The 22,752-nt window shown below is 42.8% G+C and overlaps 1 protein-coding gene across 1 annotated transcript in view; it reads left to right on the top strand.

The window, feature by feature from the left end:
* Nucleotides 1-15,611, top strand: part of unc5ca (unc-5 netrin receptor Ca) — a 157,967-nt gene extending 142,356 nt beyond the window's left edge. The window contains exons 12-15 of the mRNA XM_084177519.1: nucleotides 2,252-2,401; nucleotides 2,556-2,720; nucleotides 10,200-10,381; nucleotides 12,790-15,611. Of these exons, the coding sequence (XP_084033645.1) occupies nucleotides 2,252-2,401; nucleotides 2,556-2,720; nucleotides 10,200-10,381; nucleotides 12,790-12,934 (642 nt within the window). The 3' untranslated portion in view covers nucleotides 12,935-15,611. The remainder of the gene's footprint in view (nucleotides 1-2,251; nucleotides 2,402-2,555; nucleotides 2,721-10,199; nucleotides 10,382-12,789) is intronic.
* Nucleotides 15,612-22,752: the final 7,141 nt, after the last annotated feature.

Here is a 22,752-nt window from a genome sequence, read left to right as displayed (position 1 = left end):
GCCGTACACATCGCACATATTTTACTTTTTTTTTTTTTACATTTTAGTCATTTTAGCAGACGCTCTTATCCAGAGCGACTTACAGTTAGTGAGTGCATACATTTTTTCATACTGGCCCCCCGTGGGAAACGAACCCACAACGCTAGCGTTGCAAGCGCAATGCTCTACCAACTGAGCTACAGGGGACTGAAGTCATGCACACCAATGAAGTCATGCTCTCTTTCGCTTGTCTGTCCACCCCACTCATTCACTCACACTCACTCACTTTTTAAGCAATTCTCTCTCCCACATTCACCCGCCACCACACACTCAAGTTAACATTTCAAGGGAGGAGAGTTTGAAAACAAAATGGGACGTTGGTGTTTTAATGATATGTCAAAGTAACTTTAATTGGTCTTGCTTTCAAAGGGAATTTCCTAGTTGGTGTGTTGGAGGAGGAGGAGGAGTCGATTGATATTCTTATATAGCAGTAGTTGTTGAAGGATGGGGTGACATGCTAATAATGATCATGTACAGTACGAAACATCAAGAAAGCAATTGCTGTACAGTATATTTCACATTTACATTTTAGTCATTTAGCAGACGCTCTTATCCAGAGCGACTTTACAGTTAGTGAGTGCATGCATATTTTTTTTTCATACTGGCCCCCCGTGGGAATCGAACCCACAACCCTAGCGTTGCAAGCGCCATGTTCCACCAACTGAGCTACACGGGACCAACTGAGCTATATGCAGTCTATTTTTGACATTTTTTAACCTGTCAGGTCGTGTTGTAGGTGTTGTGTAGGAATCAAACGCAGGAAGCAGACTGATATTCCAAAAGGCTGTATTACTGCCTAAACACAGGCAACAGGACAAAATAAGCCTGACAGCAAAATACGCACGAAGGCGAAAGACAATGCGCACACACAGGTGCGACAAAATGAATAAGTGCACAATACAAGTGCAACGTAACGCTCCAGCAAACAGTGGAGAAATAACGCTCAACCGAGCAATACACAAACTGACGGTAACAATCACACACAACACAAGACAAACACAACGAGAAACTTATAGGACACTAATTACTACAAAACAGAAACAGGTGATGAAACAAACAGACAAAAGCAAACGAACATGAAACATCGATCGGTGGCAGCTAGAATTCCGGAGACGACGAACGCCGAAGCCTGCCCGAACAAGGGAGAGAGGCAGCCTCGGCCGAAACCGTGACATAACCCTTCTTTTACACCAGCTTAGTTAATATAGACAATGCATGTGTCCCAAATGATGCCCTATTCCCTATATACTAGTGCACTACTTTTGACCAGATCCCTATGGGCCCTAGTCAAAAGTAGTGTGCTATATAGGGAATAGGGTGCCATTAGGGACGGGCCCTATAAAAGCAAAATTGAAACGTTTGTGAAAGTTAGTCGCACAAATACTGTATAATACCCCCAAGACATGCTAACCTCTGACCATTACAATAACAGCAGAGGTTAGCATGTTTTGGGGGGAGCTATGATATTTATGTCCTGTAACTTTCTCACTAATCATCATTCACGGTTCATTCAGGATTTTCCGTAATCATGGCATCATTCACATTAATATAGAAGTGTTTAGAAACATATTCTATTCTTATTTACAACAAAAGTGACTCCAAAATGACACAATACATTCTTTACCATTAATTTCTATTGGGCACAAAATAATCTGAAACACAACCAAAACAAACAGCAAATGCATCCAACAAGTTTGTAGAGTCACAAGCTTGATGTAATCATTGCGTGCTAGGAATATGGGAACAAATACTGAACTTTTGACTTATTTAATGCACATATAAGTGAATTTGTCCCAATACCTTTGGTCCCTTTAAAATGGGAGGACTATGTATGGAAAGTGCTGTAATTTCTAAACGGTTCCCGATAAGGATGAAAATACCCTCCAACTTAAAGATGACAGTCTGCACTTTAACCTGATGGTCATTGTATCATTTCAAATTCAAAGTGCTGGAGTACAGAGCCAAAACCACAAAAAATATCACTGTCCCAATACTTTTGGAGCTCACTGTACACTAATACAATGACTCTTCACCCGTCTGCTGGTTTGCACTAGCCTCACACAGCCTTAGGCTTATGCATCCAGTATCGTAATGGACAGAAGTTCAGTCAAAAGTTCAGCCAAAAGTCAAATGTAAGTCAAGTTGTACATTGTGTTCTTGTCTTTGCTGCTGTAGGAGGTACTTCATTGTGTTATTGTCTTTGCTGCTGTAGGAAGTCCTTCAGATGGAGACCCAGATGGGAGGGAAGCTGTTGGATGAACCAAAGACCCTGAACTTCAAGGACAGCACCCACAACCTGCGTCTCTCTGTCCACGACGTCCCCCACGGACAGTGGAAGAGCAAGCTGCTCGCCAAGTACCAGGTGAGCTCATGGTGAAAACGTTAAAGTTGTCATAGACCATGCACACCTTTATTGGTCTGCTCGACTGGTATGGCGATAAATATTTTTCAGTGATTGGAAATGACCATGTACATGCAATATGTAGTGAAGAAATGGTGTGTGTGTGTGTGTGTAGGAGATCCCCTTCTACCAGGTGTGGAGTGGCTGCCAGCGGACCCTTCACTGCACCTTCACCCTGGAGCGGTTCAGCTCCAGCACCACAGAGCTCAGCTGTAAGCTGTGTGTACGCCAAGTAGAGGGGGAGGGGCAGATATTTCAGCTCAGCAGCACTTTGTCTGAGGTGAGACTCAAACCTCACACCACCTTTTTTACTGGATACACTGTACACTCTGTGGGTGTGACTCAAATGGCACCCTATTTCATATATAGTGCACTTCTTTTGACCAGGGCTCTGATCAAAAGTAGTGCACTATATAGGTTGCCATTAGGGGTGCACGATCTGACTATAGCTCACTCTGACCTTCTGAGGTAAATCCCAGCTCTGACTACACAGTATGAAAAATGTATGCACTCACTAACTGTAAGTCGCTCTGGTTAAGAGCGTCTGCTAAATGACTAAAATGTAAAATGACCTTCTGAGGTAAAACCCAGCTCTGACTACACTCCGGACCTAGGTCCAAATATTATTTCAAATATTTTGAATACTATATTAAGCGTTTGCTTTAGCCTGCCTGGAGTGCCGGATGAGCCGAGTTTCCTCGTTTGCTTGCGACTAGGTTGGTTCCATTGCACCAGGCAAGCTCAATCAAGCCCAGCTGAAGTATTTGAGATATTTTAAAACTGTATTTGAACCCAGGTTTGTATACCACAATCTGGGTAATATTGTCATCTCCATACCACACTCTGGGTAATATTGTCATCTCCATACCACACTCTGGGTAATATTGTCATCTCCATACCACACTCTGTGGTATGACTTAAAGATTACTGTACACCAGCGGAACCCATCCAACTTGAAGGAGCTGGAGCAGTTTTGCCTTGAAGAATGGGCAAAAATCCCAGTGGCTAGATGTGCCAAGCATATAGAGACATACCCCAAGAGACCTGAAGCTGTAATTGCTGCAAAAGGTGAATAGTTATGCACGCTCAAGTTTTCAGTTTTTTTGTCTTATTTCTTGTTTGTTTCACAAGAAAAAATATTTTGCATCTTCAAAGATGTAGGCATGTTGTGTAAATCAAATGATACAAACCCCCCCCCCAAACATCCATTTTAATTCCAGGTTGTAAGGCAACACAATAGGACAAATGCCAAGGGGGGTGAATACTTTCGCAAGCCACTGTACTATTAGAATTCTATAGTATTCTGTGGTAAACTGTAGTATACTGTAGAATACTGTGCTACGCTCTGTAGTATCCCTCAATCATGTGTAGTACTTACTATATAATTTTTTAGTATACTGTAAATTACTATACTCCACACTGTAGTAGCCCTTGATCATGTACTGCTTACTGAAGAATGTTGTAGTGTACTGGAGAATACTATACTCCACACTGTAGTATTCCTCGACCATGTAGTACATACTATAGAATTGTCAAATACGATATTAAATACTACAGTAATGTCTGCAAAAACACTACGTTTTTTAAAACTATAGTAATACTACATTATTTAATTTGCATATGCTCCACCCATTCCCATCCCCCATATCCCAATTTGTGCCACTCATGAGTGAGAAACCTACATGCCAAGTATAGACCATATATTGTGTTCCCTATAGGTTATAGAAAAGAGCTGAAGCTCTGAACTATCCGTTCAGACTCCAGTCCTACCTTTCTACAGGTTATGGAAAATTTGCTAATAGTATTTGCCCAGTAGGTTTCCTCTAGGAGAAAGCCCCAAATGATATGTCAAAGATCTCTAACCGCTAGGCTACTCGCCGCCCTACAGTCATATTACAGTCATGTCCTCAAAAACACTACAGTGAATACTATAGTATATAAATATGGTAATACTACAGTATTTAGACCATAGTATACTATAGTATATAAATATGGTAATACTACAGTATTTAGACCATAGTATACTATAGTATATAAATATGGTAATACTACAGTATTTAGACCATAGTATACTATAGTATTTTTTTCATATGGGTTGTCAGTCTAAGTACTAGCATAGAAGCAGACACCACCTGTAGGGAGACAACGGTTGATATGTTGATGAGGGTATATTCATCAACGCGCTGAATATCTATGTCTGTGGGCCTGTTAGTGTGACTGGGGGGGTTGGATGTACAGGACCGTGAAAGTTTTGCCCCCTTTCTGATTTTCTCTATTTTTAAAAGCAACATTTGGAGTTGTGGAATGGCTCAGTCAAAGTCCAGATATAATCCCAATTGAGATGTTGTGGCAGGACTTGAAACGAGCAGTTCATGCTTGAAAACCCACAAATGTCGCTGAGTTAAAGCACTTCTGCATGGAAGAGTGGGCCAAAATTCCTCCACAGCGACATGAGACTGATCAACAACTACAGGAAGCATTTGGTTGGAGTCATTGCAGCTAAAGGTGGCACAACCAGTTATTGAGTGTAAGGGGGCAATTACTTTATCACACAGGGGCATTGGATGTTGCATAACTTTGTTTATGAAATCAATGAAATAAGTATATCATTGTTGTGTTATTTGTTCACTCAGGTTCCCTTTATCTAATTTTAGGTTTTTGTTTGAAGATCTGATAACATTCAGTATCAAAAATATGCAAAAGTAGAGAATTTAGAAAGGCGGCAAATACTTTTTCATAGCACTGTAGATATTGGTCAGGGAGGTTTGGGCCAGGATCATATAGAGGGGGTTGTTAGCAGAGTTGAGAAAGGCTTTGATCCATATTGTCCAGGGCCATGAGGGACTGCTGTTGACTTCCCTCTTGTAGTGCTGGTGTCTGTCTGCCTGTGGTGTATGTAGACATGTACGTGTGTAAAAGCCCTTGTGTGGTCCAGGCTGGGTATCAAACAAAGCTATTTTGATCAATCTGCTTGCCTTTCAGACGGCGTAAGAAGTGCTGTTTCGCTAAGGACTAAGTAGACAACAGTGTTTTATTTTCCATTTCATATTAATTAGCCGTTTTCTTTTTTTTGTAGAATTGCTGTTATGGCAGCTATGGGGTGGGTTCTCTTTGTTTATTGGAATTCATCAGGAAAAGCATTTATAATCGGGCAGAGTGGCCAACTGGGACAATCCCTCCCAGTGAGACATGCAATGGTGTGTGTGTACTTGTAAGTGTGAGAGAGAGAACAACAGCCAGATGCAGTATAAAGAGGTTTCAATGGAGAACAGGCACCATTTTTGGACAGGAACCGATGTTTGAGGAGGAGAGACTAAACCAAATGCTGCTGCAAAGCATTTCCCCTAGCATGTTCTCAAGGGTAGCGATTTAGCATATTTATTATTCCCTGCTTTGAAATGCTCGCTCTGGGGGGTTTCTATTCACCTGCTGTTTGTGTACAGTGTCAGCCAGCACACTCACCCACCCACAGACATACGCACACACGCACGCACGCACACACACACACACACACACACACCCACAGACATACACACACATACATTCATATAATAATATAATATGCCATTTAGCAGACGCATTTATCCAAAGCCACTTACAGTCATGTGTGCATACATTTTTACGTATGGTTCATGTTACATACACGTCACAACTGCTGCTACCAGATGTACTATTGCTAATACTGCACAATTTAAAACACTTGCCCCCCAATCCCCCCTTTCTCTGATACATGTTTAAATATTGGGCTATACATTGTTCCTTCCTGTATTAAATGCTAAAATGTTTATTCTATTCTACTACCATTTACTTTACGTTCGTATTCGTATCTTTTATCATTAGAGGTTTGAAGCAGAGAAGCTGCCGAAGCCCTGTTTTATTTTTTCCCGTTCATCATTATTATGTTTCCATGAGATGAAAAGGCCCAGGACTGTGCAACTTGGTAAAGGCCCAAGGGCCACACCCTCCCATGCAAAAATATATGCAAATTGGCCACATGGTGGCGGGATAACAAGCGATTGGAAATGCAAACTTTGAAAGGTCAGCCATGCACCCCGTGTGATCTAAAGTCATGAAATTCAGTCCATAGGTCCCTCTCCTCACACGGAACAAATTTGCCTCAAGAACTTATAAATTCCGCTATTTCGAATTTTGTGAAAAACACTTAAAATGCTACTTTTCTGGCACCGAATAACCAATCTTTGCAAAACTTGTTATATGGAATCTATGGACCAAGGTCTGTAAATGCAGTATAATCCAGGCTAGTACGTCAAACACCATGGCTATAACTGACCAATAAACATTCACGTGGGCGTGGTCTGTCACATAAATGCATATAAATCAGTCACAGATATTCGTATTATAACTGAACTTGTTACACGTGTTCCAAACACTGTACAGGCTAAACATATGTAAGCACATTCATATCGACCACACGGTGGCGATATAACAGGCACATTTTTATATCTCTTGATCTGTCTGAATCTGAGTGATGAAATTTGACACATGCTCTAGGATATGAGTCTAGCTAACATGTAAAATATGGTTGAGGTAGTCACATTGTGGCGCTGTTGGACAGGAAAAAACATTCATGCGAGCTCATTGGCTCATAGCGGCCATATTGTTTCAGCTAAAGTTTTGTAAAATGCGTTTGAAGATATGCATTCATAGATGCTACATACACCACATGACCAAAAGTATGTGGACACCTGCTCGTCGAACATCTCATTCCAAAATAATGGGCATTAATATGGAGTTGGTCCCCCCCTTTGCTGCTATAACAGCCTCCACTATTCTGGGAAGGCTTTCCACTGTTATGAAACATTGCTGCGGGGACTTGCTTCCATTCAGCCACGAGCATTAGTGAGGTCGGGCACTGATGTTGGGCGATTAGGCCTGGCTCGCAGTCGACATTCCAATTCATCCCAAAGGTGTTCGATGGGGTTGAGGTCAGGGCTCTGTGCATACCAGTCAAGATCTTCCACACCGATCTTGACAAACCATTTCTGTATGGACCTCGCTTTGTGCACTGGTATTGTCATGTTGAAACAGGAAAGGGCCTTCCCCAAACTGTTGCCACAATGTTGGAAGTACAGAATCGTCTAGAATGTCATTGCTGTAGCATTAAGATTTCCCTTCACTGGAACTAAGGGGCCAAGCCCAAATCATGAAAAACAGCCCCAGACCATTATTCCTCCTCCACCAAACTTTACAGGTAGCACCATGCATTGGGGCAGGTAGTGTTCTCCTGGCATCCGCCAAACCCAGATTCGTCCATTGGACTGCCAGATGGTGAAGCATGATTCATCACTCCGGAGAACGCGTTTCCACTGCTCCAACGTCCAATGGCGGCGAGCTTCACACCACTCCAGCGGACGCTTGGCATTGCACATGGTGATCTTAGGCTTGTGTGCGGCTGCTCGGCCATGGAAACCCCCGACGAACAGTTCTTGTGCTGACGTTGCTTCCAGAGGCAGTTTGGAACGCTGTAGTGAGTGCTGCAACCAAGGACAGCACTCAGTGGTCTCGTTCTGTGAGCTTGTGTGGCCTACCACTTCGTGGCTGAGCCGTTGTTGCTCCTAGATGTTTCCACTTCACAATAACAGCATTTCCAGTTGACCGGGGCAGCTCTAGCAGGGCAGAAATTTGACGAACTGACTTGTTGGAAAGGTGGCATCCTATGACGGTGCCACATTGAAAGTCACAGAGATCTTCAGTACTGGCCATTCTACTGCCAATGTATTCTATGGAGATTGCATGGCTGTGTGCTCGATTTTATACATCTGTCTGCAACGGGAGTGGCTGAAATAGCCAAATTCACTAATTTGAACTAATTTTAGGGCTGTCCACATACATACTTTTGTATATATATAGTGTACCAAATCTTGTTCAACAGTTCTGGAGATGACATTTAATGTAGTCAACATCATTGAAAATGGTCCAAAATACATCAAAAGCAAATAACATTGCATAATCAGTTTGATTTTTAGTTCTGATATTTGGCAAGCGTGGTAAATAGTAAATAAGTAATTCATCCTAGGGCAGTGTGTCCAATTTGTCCTGATGTTTGCACAGTTGGCACACAGCTGAATCCCGGCAACGCTGCTTGCAGCTTTAATTTCTTATTGTTGTTGCATTGTCGAGAAGGAACAAGTAAGCATTTCGTTGGACGATAAACACTACCAGTCAAAAGTTTGGACATACCTACTCATTCAAGGGTTTTTATTTATTTTTACTATTTTCTACATTGTAGAATATTAGTGAAGACATCAAAACTATGAAATAACACATATGGAATCATGTAGTAACCAAAAAAAAGTTAAACAAATCAAAATATATTTTATATTTGAGATTCTTCAAATAGCCACCCTTTGCCTCGATGACAGCTTTGCACACTCTTGGTATTCTCTTAACCAGTTTCACCTGGAATGCTTTTCAAACAGTCTTGAAGGAGTTCCCACATATGCTGAGCACTTGTTGGCTGCTTTTCCCAAGCAGGTCTCTTCTACTTATTGGTGTCCGTTAGTAGTGGTTTCTTTGCAGCAATTCGACCATGAAGGCCTGATTTACACAGTCCCCTCTGAACAGTTAATGTTGAGATGTGTCTGTGACTTGAACTCTGTGAAGCATTTATTTGGGCTGCAATTTCTGAGGCTGGTAACTCTAATGAACTTATCCTCTACAGCAGAGGTAACTCTGGGTCTTCCATTCCTGTGGCGGTCCTCATCAAAGCCAGTTTCATCATAGCGCTTGATGGTTTTTGTGACTGCACTTGAAGAAATGTTAAGTTCTTGAGAATTTTCCGTGTTGACTGACCTTCATGTCTTAAAGTAATGATGGACTGTCGTTTCTCTTTGCTTATTTGAGCTGTTCTTGCTATAATATGGACTTGGTCTTTTACCAAATAGGGCTATCTTCTGTATACCCCCCCCTACCTCATGAAGCTGGTTGAGAGAATGCCAAGAGTGTGCAAAGCTGTCATCAAGGCAAAGGGTGGCTATTTGAAGAATCTCAAATATAAAATATATTTTGATTTGTTTAACACTTTTTTGGTTACTACATGATTCCATATGTTATTTCAAAGTTTTGATATCTTCACTATTATTCTACAATGTAAAAATAAAGAAAAACCCTTGAATGAGTAGGTGTGTCCAAACTTTTGACTGGTAGTGTATATACCGATTTGGTCCTTTGTGGCTCAGTTGGTAGAGTATGGCGCTTGCAACTCCAGGGTTGTGGGTCTGATTCCCACGAGGGACCAGTATGGGAAAAAAGCACTACTGTAAGTCGATCTGGATAAGAGTGTCTGCTAAATGACTAAAAATGTCAATGTAGTGTGTATCCCGTACATACGACGAATAAAACTTGAAACACACACCCTCGTTTTGTTCTTCTATCCTCATGGGGACCTAAAATGTACTTCAAAATCTTATTTTCCCCTAACCCTAACCCCTAACCCTAACTCCTAACCCTAACCTTAACCCTAACTCCTAACTCCTAACCCTAACCCTAAAGATAACCAGTAAACCATAATTGTAACCCTAAATCTAACCCCTAAGCTTAAAATAGCCTTTGTCCTCATGGGGACATGGGAAATGTCCCCACGAGGGAGAATTTTCCTTGTTTTACTATCCTTGTGGGGACTTTTGGGGATGTTAGGTCCCCACAAGGATAGAAGAACCAACCCCCCCCCCCCCCCCCCCCCAGCCCTGTCATCACACAGCTAACACTGGAGTCTTTGTCTGTCTGTTCTCCATCTCAGGACACCCAGAACATCGACACGTCTCTCATGGACCCGGCCAGCAACATCACCACCCTGGTGGGGCTCAACGCCTTCCGTATCCCTCTCTCCATCAGACAGAAGCTCTGTGGCAGCCTTGATGCGCCCCAGACCAGAGGCTCCAATGACTGGAGGATGCTGGCCCACAAACTCAACCTGGACAGGTCAGAGGGAACACCCCAGCACACACAGTGCCTTGAGAAAGTATTCATACCCCTTGACTTATTCCACATTTTGTTGTGTTGCAGCCTGAAATTAAATTTAGATTTTGTCACTGGCCTACTTTACCCCATAATGTCAACGTGGACATTTTTCAAAATGTTTACAAATGAATTAAAAATGAAAAGCTGAAATGTCTTGAGTCAATAAGTATTCAACCCCTTTGTTATGGCAAGCCTAAATATGTTCAGGAGTAAAACAAATCACAAGTTGCATGCACTCTGTGTGCAAAAATATGTTTAACATGATTTTTGAATGACTACCTCATCTATGTACCCCACACATACAATTATCTGTAAGGTCCTTCAGTCTTAACAGTGAATTTCAAACACAGATTCAACCACAAAGACCAGGGAGGTTTTCCAATGCCTCGCAAAGAACGGCGCCTATAGGTAGATGGGTAAAAATAAAGAAGGCAGACATTGAATATCCTTTTGAGCAAGTTATGAATTAAACTTTGGATGGTGTATCAATACACCCAGTGACTACAAAGATACAGGAGAAAACTGAGGATGGATCAATAACATTGTAGTTACTCCACAATACTAACCTAAATGATAGTGAAAAGAAGGAAGCCTGTACAGAGTAAAAAATATTCCAAAACATGCATCCTGTTTACAATAAGGCACTAAAGTAAAATTGTCCTGAATACGAAGCGTTATGTTTGGGGCAAATCCAACACAACACATCGCTGAGTACCACTCTTCATATTTTTAAGCATGGTGGTGGCTGCATCATGTTATGGGTACGCTTGTCATCGGCAAGGACTAGGGAGTTTTTTAGGATTAAAGGAAATGGAATAGAGCTAAGCACAGGCAAAATCCTAGAGGAAAACCTGGTTCAGTCTGCTTTCCAACAGACACTGGGAGACAAATTCACCTTTCACCAGGACAATAACCTAAAACATAAGGCCAAATATACACTGGAGCTGTTTACCAAGACGACATTGAATGTTCCTGAGTGGCCTAGTTACAGTTTTGACTTAAATTGGCTTGAAAATCTATGGCAAGACTTGAAAATGTCTGTCTAAAAATGATCAACAACTCGACAGAGCTTGTAGAATTTAAAAAAGAATGACGTGCAAATATTGTACAATCTAGGTGTGCAACGCTCTTAGAGATAGACTCACAGCTGTAATCGCTGCCAAAGGTGATTCTAACATGTATTGGCTCAGGGGTGTGAATACTTATGTAAATTAGATATTTCTGTATTTCATTCTCACTACATTTCAATTTAGGCTGTAACGCAACATAATGTGGAATAAGTCAAGGGGTATGAATACTTTCTGAAGGCACTGTACGTACATACAGCACCGGGGTGAAGTTTCCCCTAGTGACAGATCTAGGATCAGCTTCCCCTCCCCCAATCCCAACCTTAACCATTACATTTTAGTCATTTAGCAGACGCTATTATCCAGAGCGACTTACAGTTAGTGAGTGCATACATTTTTCATACTGGCCCCCCCGTGGGAATCGAACCCACAACCCTGGCGTTGCAAGCACCATGCTCTACCAACTGAGCTACAGGAGGCTTAGTGGGGGAAATGCAAAACTGACCTCAGATCAGTGTCTAGGGGCAACTTCACCCTACACCCTTGCACACCACCACCTCATAAATACCCACAATGATGTCACATCCTCACCACCTACCCCCCCATCCATAATTGTGGTGACCCTTGCCTAGGTAGGCTAGCTATGACTATCTTCAAGTGGGTTCATCCGATTTTGAAGCAGTGGTTAGCAAGACTTCAGACATAGAGCCATGTTTATCACCAAGATACTTTTTAGATGGAGACAGCTGACACACAAGTGGATGGAGAGAGTGAGACAAGCGAGCAACAGAAGATGAGGAAGGGAGAGAGGGAGAGAGGGCAGCAGCGGGGTCCTCAAATCAAGCCGGTGCCCCCGCACATTGACTCTGTACCGGTACCCCCTGTATATAGCCTCCCTACTGTTATTTAATTTTACTGCTGCTCTTTAATTATTTGCTTTTTTTTATATTTCTTTGTTAAAAATATGTTTTACTTAACCCTTCTTTTTTTATATACTGCCTTGTTGGTTATGGGCTTGTAAGTAAGCATTTCACTGTAAGGTCTACACCTGTTGTTTTCGGTGCATGTGACAAATACAATTTGATTTGATTTTAAGCCTCTCACCCCTCCTCTCTGACTGTGCACTGGGGGGGAAAGGCAGAGGCTGCTTAAGTTAGTTAACGTCTAAGCTGGAGCATCCTTATCCTTAAGATGAGAGGGGGAGAGAGAACTGTTCTAAAGATGGCTGCATTATGGAGTGTTGTACATGAATGCGACCCTGTTTTTTTTTTACCACAAAAGGTGTCTCTCGTTGTCTCTCAGGTATCTGAACTATTTTGCCACCAAGTCCAGTCCCACGGGGGTGATCTTGGACCTGTGGGAGGCCCAACACTTCCCAGACGGGAATCTCAACAGACTGGCTGCCGTGCTGGAGGAGATGGGTCGCCACGACAGCCTGGTCCCATGACAACAGAGCACTGACACACGCGGACTGGACCAGGGACAATCTGAGTGGGTCTGAGACACAAACAGACCGACGGACAGACAGACAATGTCCTGACTGTTACCCATGACAACGGTCGGGACATAAAACACGTGTCGGTGGGAGAAATGAGTGAGAAAAAAGACGTTGTTGTTGATGTGTCCAAGTCATTCTCTTCGCTGTGATTATTTTGTATTTTGGGGACAACAGAAAGAGAAAAAAAATCCTGGAGATCCCATTGTTAGCCTTGGCTGTGCGTTCCTTGGTACAGTCTGCTTTTCTTTATACAGTTTCCTAGGAAACGGTCTATTCTGCTGTCCATATATGTGGATGATTTCCTACTTCGGACTTTACTTACGTATGTAGGCTACTCAGTGACTGTCGCTCAGTCAAAGCGAGACAGACAGGGAGCAAAAAGGGACAAGTATGGAAGTGGAGTCTTTGGAATAATGTAGTTATGCGATATGGAGAACCGAATACAGTCAATTTTATCCGCCCCACCATGCGTTGGTTCTGTTGATTACATTTCGCTTGTGTTGATTTCCAAAAATGTTTTATTCAGGATTTTAATTTCAGGATTCAAGGTGTGGTGAAGAAACTCTTGCGGCTTACTACCCTTTTGTCGAAGTTGTGTCGTTGTGGTTTTGTTGATCTCTAGCGCCATCCTGTGGCCTTTGGAAAAATAACAGCATCTATATTATAATTGTGTCTGAACCGTGTAAATACATGAATAACAAATACATTCTAATGGCATTATACTATTGCTTTATTGTTGATCATTATTCATTTGTATTGTGGTTTATTTTCAGTTAGAACTGTGGGGAGGGGGCTAGTTAAAACATTAGCATTTGTTGTTTGGAATTGCCTATTTTGCAGAACAACAGTGCATTTGAGCACTAGCCGCTTTTGTTGGGGATAAATGTGTGGAGTATTATTGAGGTTAAGCATGTCTGGGTCTTACTAATAGAGAATAAAGTGGGTGGGGGACTGGAGTACGGTGAAGTTGCCCCTAGATAGAATAGTATAAAAGGAATCCTTCTTCTACATTGAGCGTCTGCTAAGTGACGTAAATGTAAATGCTGATCATAGGTCAGTTTTGCATTTCCCCTACCAATGGTTAAGGTAATGATTGGGAGAGTCAAAGCTGATCCTAGATCTGTACCTAGGGGAAACTTCACCCTGGAGCGGGTGGGACTGCCTGTTTCTGCTCTGTGCACTGGAGTTACGCCATATCAAACTGATCTGAGACCAGAGCAGAGGAGAAGCCAATACAATAATATGGAGAAAAGATGCAATGAAATGTGGACATAAAAGCTTCAGTTGAAATGTGGACATAAAAGCTTCAGTTGAAATGTGGACATAAAAGCTTCAGTTGAAATGTGGACATAAAAGCTTCAGTTGAAATGTGGACATAAAAGCTTCAGTTACTCAAAAGCTTCAGTTGAAATGTGGACATAAAAGCTTCAGTTACATAAAAGCTTCAGTTGAAATGTGGACATAAAAGCTTCAGTTACATAAAAGCTTCAGTTGAAATGTGGACATAAACGCTTCAGTTACATAAAAGCTTCAGTTGAAATGTGGACATAAAAGCTTCAGTTGCAGTAAGTTGGACTGCCTTATTTTCCCAACTTATACAGGTACATAGTTGAATATGGCTATTTGACTAGCTACGTTCTACATTTTATCCTATATTATCTCACTTGATGTCATTCAAAAGAGGAGTTTGAGTTTGGTTTCAAAGAAGAAGAAGAAAATCTTCACCATAGAATAACTAGTTTAGCATGACAACGAGTTGATTTGCTAGCTTAAACAGATCTGGGACCAGGCTATGGAATAACATACATGCAACTGACTACATACAACATTCAATATCACTATAGGTGTTAGATAAATACATTCCGTCCCACATCGTATTACGATAATTACAGTGTGCACTTCTTCAATGTCATATTGTGGGGCTCAAAACAACTCTTTAGAACGGAAGACAAAGATACATATTAAGCAGTTGGTGTAGATGTGGAAGGCCTGTTTAGCTATAGCGTAGACACAGTTTCAGGAAGGTCAAATAAAGCCAATACTTTCTTCAGTTTCATAAACGAACTGAACCGTGAATACGTGGGATTACAGGGGCGCAGCGTATCGTAGTTTGAAAAAGATCTCACACACTTGCAGCCTGTTTCAAACTGTCCACATTGCCATATATGGCCATATGTTCCAACACCCATCAACATGGTGAATGCTGAAAGTTAAAAAGGGATATTTTTCATGTAGAAAGAGGAGTGCATGTTGACCTCAACAGTGAAATATACAACACAGGGATGTAAGTGTGGCAGCCTGCGTTAGAAGATAAAGTATGTAAATGTTTTATGATGTACAGAATACCACTGTCAAATAAATTTTTGGCTGTTTCGGTACACAGTATATAAAAGCAGTACAGTTAGATACTAGTTTGTATGTTTACCAGTTTGGTTTATTTTGTTTTTGGTAAAAGCTGTGTCTACTATGCAAACTTAGCATCCTTTACTAACAAATTATATCAATAGAGCTGTGCTAGTAAGTGCATTTTATTTTATCTGGATTAAAATGATTAATTATATTATTTGTGTTAGTGTGGTGAGGTTGTCGTCCACTCTAGTTTGTCACGCTTCATGACGCCGCCGACTTTCCCGAAACGCTTGCATCTTCTCTTCAGTTTCTGTACAAAGTGTAAGAAAGAATTTTTAAGACTGTTAATAAATTATATTTATAAGCAACGCTGAAAATGAGTACTGATGTGGTCTTATGTTATTGCATGAGCTAGTTTAGCTCTGGTCCAGATCTAGTGGAGGGTTGCGCCCTGAACCTAACGCCATGGACCAGAGCTAGAGTCAGTACTACAGTTATGTTACATTATGCCAGACACGTCATTGAAGTAAGCCATATTGCACTGTGTTCAGCAACATATTACAATGCCAAGATTTGACTAAAGTATGAACTCTGCACTCAAATATTTGAAACGCGTCTGGCTTTTGACTTGAACATGCATCAGTAAATCAGCCACCACAGTTAAGGCATCAGGAGAATGGAACTGTTTTATTGGGGGAATGTTAAGCCTAGTACATTGATTAATAAATACGTAATCTGTCTCATCAACATATCTCTTTACAGGCCCGATAAGGCACAGGCCCCTGAGGGAAAGCAGGGCAGGCACTCATTCTGTACACAATTCAACAACAACAACCTATTCTCAATTTCAAACTCTATTACCATGACAGTACCTTGGAATAATAGAGAGGGGGGGGGGGGTACTGTAGGTTATCGACACAAAATGTCTGTCCCCTCTTCCTCTTGTAATCTGAGGAGAAATAGTGTAGAGAGATGAGGGAGAGAGAAGAAAGAGAGAGAGTGTAGAGAAAGAGAGAGAGAGTAGAGAGAGAGAAAGACAGAGAGAGTGGAGGATACCCAGCGATGGCTTCACATTTCTTTAGGAGGTTTTTGATGTCTTGAAAGAGACTTGGAGCAATATAATTGAGTGAGTCCACGCGAGATGACATCATTGCTGTCTGTGAATCATTATTACAGGTGACTGGGAAAACAGACTAGCAGGATAATCCAGGAGAAATAACATCGTTGTAGATGGCATACCAGTCTTCGCATGAGAACTGGGCCGAGTCTGAGGAGGAAGTAAGAAAACTGATCACAGAAAAGCTGCAGATGGATCAGAGGAAGATTGAGGTGGAGCGTGCCCACAGGTCTGGAAAACCTGTAACCAGACCAGGTGACAGACCCAGGCCGATATTGGTCGTTCCTAAGGTTTAAGGATAATAATATGGGCCTGTAAAGATGGCAGTTCTGGAGAGAGCCAAGAACTTGAGAGTAACAAACTTCTTCCTTAACGAGGATAACTAGGAATCTGTGCGCCGGAGGCGGAAAGAACTTATCCCAGCCATGAAAGCTGCCAGAGCGTGGGGACATTCTTGTGGGGAAGCTGCTTAGACAACCAGGTGCTAACAGTCAGTATCTGGATAATATGTGTGAAATGCTTGATAATGTACGTATGTGATATCAACAGAGAGGTATATTTTTGGGTGATTTCAATATTGACTGGCTTTCATCAAGCTGGCCACTCAAGAAAAAGCTTCAAACTGTAACCAGTGCCTTCAACCTGGTTCAGGTTATCAGTCAATCTACCAGGGTAGTTACAAACAGCACAAGAATGAAATCATCAACGTGTATTGATCACATCTTTACTAATTCTTCAGAAATTTGCTTTAAAGCAGTAACCAAATCTATCGGATGTAGTGATCACAATATAGAAGCCATATCTAGGAAAACCAAAAGTTCCAAAGGATGGGCCTAATATAGTGTATAAGAGGTCATACAATACGTTTTGTAGTGATTCCTATGTTGATGTAAAGAATATTTGCTGGTCTGTGGTGTGTAATGAGGAGCAACCAGACGCTGCACTTGACAAATTAATTAAATTGCTTATTACAGTTACTAATAAGCATGCACTCATTAAGAAAATGACTGTAAAAACTGTTAAATCCCTGTGGATTGATGAGGAATTGAAAAATTGTATGGTTGAGTGGGATGAGGCAAAGGCAATGTCAAATAAGTCTGGCTGCACATCCGATTGGCAAACGTACTGCAAATTGAGAAATCACGTGACTAAACTGAATAAAAGGAAGAAACTATCGTATGAAACAAAGATAAGAGATAGATATATAAATGATAGTAAAAAGCTTTGGAGCACCTTAAATGAAATTTTGGGCAAAAAGGCAAGCTCCATCATTCATTAAATCAGATGCTCATTCAGCACAAAACGCACTGATATTGCCAACTACTTTAATGATATTTTTTTATTGGCAAGATTAGCAAACTTAGGCATGACATGCCGACAACAAACGCCGACACTACACATCCAAGTATAACCGAAAAAGCACCCTGTATGGTGTGAACCCTGTGGAAGATTGAACACTACTCCTGTATGCCATCATCACGTATGGGAGTATCTCATTCCAATGTATTTTATTGCCATCAACAACAAGTGACAGCATATTGATCAGAGTTCTGTTCATTCTTTCCACTTAACCATCTGATTGTGGGTTGCACAGTGGTTCGTGTTTTGTTCATTTGTAAAAGATTGCACATTTCTCAAAAAAATTGAAGATTGAAAATTACGCCCCCCTGGTCACTATGGATAGAGCTTCAACACAAATTCCTCTACCAGTTTCTTGGCCACTGTTACTGCTTCCTGATTGGGTATGGCATATGCCTCTGACCACCTAATAAAGTAATCTGACGCTACCATAATGTGTTTTTTACCTCGTCCCGTCTCTGTAAACGGACCCATTAAGACTACATCTATCCTCTCAAAAGGACGGCCTGTGACAGAACTTGTCATGGGTGCTGTTGGGGCTGTATAATGTATATCTACATAAAACAAAACAGTTGGGAATGAGCGGTGCTGAGGATGTAACTCGTATGCAGCGCATGCCACGTAGCCCTTACACCACTGCTTCAAGGCTCTCTGCCAGCCTGGCCAATAAAATCTTGCTCTGATTTTACTGGTGAGTTTTTCAACTCCTAAATGGCCTCCTGTTCTGTCATTGTGGATAAAGGTAAGTATGTCATGTACGAGCCATCTGGTACAACCCCTCTCCAGATGGCGTCATCTGTCTCATAGTTTTGACTCTCAAGGAATAAAACCCCATTCTTCACATGCTCCCCACACTTGTTTGAAAGGCCTGAGCTCTGCTCTACCCTCTGACAAACTGAAATGGTCCACCCACACAGACAGTGTGGTGAAGAAGGCGCAACAGCGTCTCTTCAACCTCAGGAGGCTGAAGAAATTTGGCCTGTCACCTAAAACCCTCACAAACTTTTACAGATGCACAATTGAGAGCATCCAGTCGGGCTGTATCACCGCCTGGTACGGCAACTGCACCGCCCGCAACCGCAAGGCTCTCCAGAGGGTGGTGCGGTCTGTACAACGCATCACCGGGGGCAAACTACCTGCCCTCCAGGACACCTACAGCACCCGATGTCACAGGAATGCCAAAGAGATAATCAAGGACAACTACCACCCGAGCCACTGCCTGTTCACCTCACTATCATCCAGAAGGCGAGGTCAGTACAGGTGCATCAAAGCTGGGACAGAGAGACTGAAAATCAGCTTCTATCTCAAGGCCATCCGACTGTTAAACAGCCATCACTAGCACAGAGAGACTGCTGCCTACATCCAGACTTGAAAATCACTGGCCACTTTAATTATTGGAACACTAGTCACTTTAACAATGGCACTTTAATAATGTTTACATATCTTGTATTACTCGTCTCGTATGTATATACTGTATTCTATACTATCATAATAATGTTTACATATCTTGCATTACCCATCTCATATGTATATACTGTATTCTATACTATCATACTAATGTTTACATATCTTGCATTACCCATCTCATATGTATATACGGTATTCTATACTATCTATTGCATCTTAGCCTATGCCGCTCTGATAATGACATTGCTCATCCATATGTTTATATATTCTTATTCCATTCCTTTACTTAGATTTGTGTGTATTAGATATTTGTTGTGGAACTGTTAGATAGTACTTGCTAGATATTACTGCACTGTCAGAACTAGAAGCACAAGCATTTCGCTACACTCGCAATAACATCTGCTAACCATGTGTATGTGACCAATACATTTGATTTGATTTGATTTTTTCAATTTATTTAACTGGGAGACCACTGGGTCTCTATCCAGTGCTTCCAGAAGTAAAGCTGCATTTTTGGGTCCTGCCTGGCTTGTTTGAGCTCCAACTACAGGCTCAATAGTGACATCCTGAGGCTTGTTTACGATGGCTCTCAGATTGACAGTGGCCTCCTGTGAGACGGCTGTGTCTACACTCTCTGTCTGTGTGTGTGTCAGCGTGACACGTCATCTGCATTACTGTGCAGTCTCCCTGGCCCGTGGACAATATCACAGTCAAACTGATCCAGTTTCTCTAATCATCTAGCCAACTGTCCCTCAGGTTGTTTGAAGTTACTCAGCCACCTCAGTAAGCTGTGATCAGTACTCAGTAGACATTTCCTCCCCAGCAAAAAGTGTCTGAAATGTTTAAGAAACTCCTTCTTGGTAGTTGAATACTTGCTCTCCTGTTTTGACAGGACTGGCATGTGCTACTACTCTCTCTCTACCCTCGTGTTTCTGGGAGAGGACTGCTCCTATGTGTTTCTGGGAGAGGACTGCCCCTATGTGTTTCTGGGAGAGGACTGCCCCTATGTGTTTCTGGGAGAGGACTGCCCCTATGCGTTTCTGGGAGAGGACAGCCCCTATGTGTTTCTGGGAGAGGACTGCCCCTATGTGTTTCTGGGAGAGGACTGCCCCTATGCATTTCTGGGAGAGGACTGCCCCTATGCGTTTCTGGGAGAGGACTGCCCCTATGCGTTTCTGGGAGAGGACACAGCCCCTATGTGTTTCTGGGAGAGGACTGCCCCTATGCGTTTCTGGGAGAGGACTGCCCCTATGTGTTTCTGGGAGAGGACTGCCCCTATGCGTTTCTGGGAGAGGACACAGCCCCTATGTGTTTCTGGGAGAGGACTGCCCCAATGTGTTTCTGGGAGAGGACTGCCCCTATGCGTTTCTGGGAGAGGACTGCCCCAATGTGTTTCTGGGAGAGGACTGCCCCTATGTGTTTCTGGGAGAGGACTGCCCCTATGCGTTTCTGGGAGAGGACTGCCCCTATGTGTTTCTGGGAGAGGACACAGCCCCTATGTGTTTCTGGGAGAGGACAGCCCCTATGTGTTTCTGGGAGAGGACTGCCCCTATGTGTTTCTGGGAGAGGACAGCCCCTATGTGTTTCTGGGAGAGGACTGCCCCTATGCGTTTCTGGGAGAGGACTGCCCCTATGTGTTTCTGGGAGAGGACTGCCCCTATGTGTTTCTGGGAGAGGACTGCCCTGATGTGTTTCTGGGAGAGGACTGCCCCTATGCGTTTCTGGGAGAGGACTGCCCCTATGTGTTTCTGGGAGAGGACTGCCCCTATGTGTTTCTGGGAGAGGACACAGCCCCTATGTGTTTCTGGGAGAGGACTGCCCTGATGTGTTTCTGGGAGAGGACTGCCCCTATGCGTTTCTGGGAGAGGACTGCCCCTATGTGTTTCTGGGAGAGGACTGCCCCTATGTGTTTCTGGGAGAGGACTGCCCTGATGTGTTTCTGGGAGAGGACTGCCCCTATGTGTTTCTGGGAGAGGACTGCCCCTATGTGTTTCTGGGAGAGGACTGCCCTGATGTGTTTCTGGGAGAGGACACAGCCCCTATGCCTGTGCCACATGCGTCATTATGAAATCTAGATTTTGGTCCAGGAAAGCAACTATGGGGGATGTGGTAAGCTTGGACTTTAATTCATTAAAGGCCACTTCACACGCTGCGTTCTAATCAAACATTTTCCCCTCATCTGTCAATCTGTACGAAGGCTCCTCCATAGCTGCAAAATCTGTTATCAACCTCATGTAGTATGACACCAGGCCTATAAAGCTTCTTGACTCTGTCAGTGACTTGGGGCTAGGCCATGACCTGACTGTCTCTGTTTTCATGGGGTCAGTGGATACTCCCTCAGTCGAGATTATGTGTCCCAGGTAGCTCGACCTGCGACCTGCGACCTGAACAAATGGCACTTAGATGACGTCACCTTAAGTCCTGCTCCAATCTGCTGAAAACCTTGTTTAAACGCTTCACCTGCTCTTGGAATGTACGACCAAACACTATGATGTCGTCTAAGTACACCAAACATGTTGTCCACTGTAAATCAGCCAAAACCAGGTCCATGAGACGCTGGAAGCTGCTTGGAGCATGTGTCAACCCAAACGACATGACTTGGAATTTGAAAAGCCCTCTGTCACAAAAGCAGTTTTGCAACGATCCTCGAGGTGCATCTCGACTTGCCAGTAACCACTGGCTAATTCTAAAGTGGAAAACCACTGAGCACCTGCAAGTGAGTCCAAGGTCTAGTCGATCGTAGGAAGTGGATAAGCATCTTTAACAGTGTTTTCTTTTAACCATCTGTAATCTGCACAGAACCTGCATGTAGTTGAAGCCGATGCTGCGCTGTCCTTTTCCATGTAAGGACAGTTTTCATGTGCAATGTGCAACCTCAGTGCCAGCAGGCCCTGCCATTGGTCGACATAGGTCATCCTTTGTCGCTCCCGGGTAACCTAGATCTCCCTCTCCCCTGGTCCGGTCTGTATCTTCCCATTGCTACTGTAGAAGACCCTGGAAATGCTCTGCTGCTTTGGTATGTCTCCCTCTGATGTGGCTGCCTCGCTGCCAGATACTGCACCTCGGTCTGTAATTGTGCAATGCTCTCACACAATGACTCCGACATCACTCTTGGAACTCTGACATTGTCTCCAACTGGAGGCAGAGTAAACTCGCTTGTCCCACACATGTTCACTTTGTATTGTGCAGTGTCTTTGCTTTCCAGCAATTCTAGCTGCCTTATCTGATCAAGCTCTGTAGCAATGCTAATTGCCTCTTCCAACGTTTTTGGTACTGCCTTGCGCAGGTGCATACGAAGATCACTGCACACAATGTGTGTAATAAAATGGTCTCCTGCCAGCGAATCACGTGTGCTCACACTATAATCTGGAAAAGCCTTTTAAGCTAGCCTGCTTAAATCATGCCCTAAGTCACAAAAGCACACACCCACTTTACGTTTTCTGTCCTGAAGAAATGCACGATTCCAGTCAGCATGTTCCGGTGGCTCAAAATGCCTCTGCAAAGCCACTTTCACACTGTTGTAAACATTCTTGGT

This window comes from Coregonus lavaretus, assembly GCF_964263955.1.
Source record: "Coregonus lavaretus genome assembly, chromosome: 14".
Taxonomy (NCBI): domain Eukaryota; kingdom Metazoa; phylum Chordata; class Actinopteri; order Salmoniformes; family Salmonidae; genus Coregonus; species Coregonus lavaretus.
This window is presented reverse-complemented; position numbering and strand designations above follow the sequence as displayed.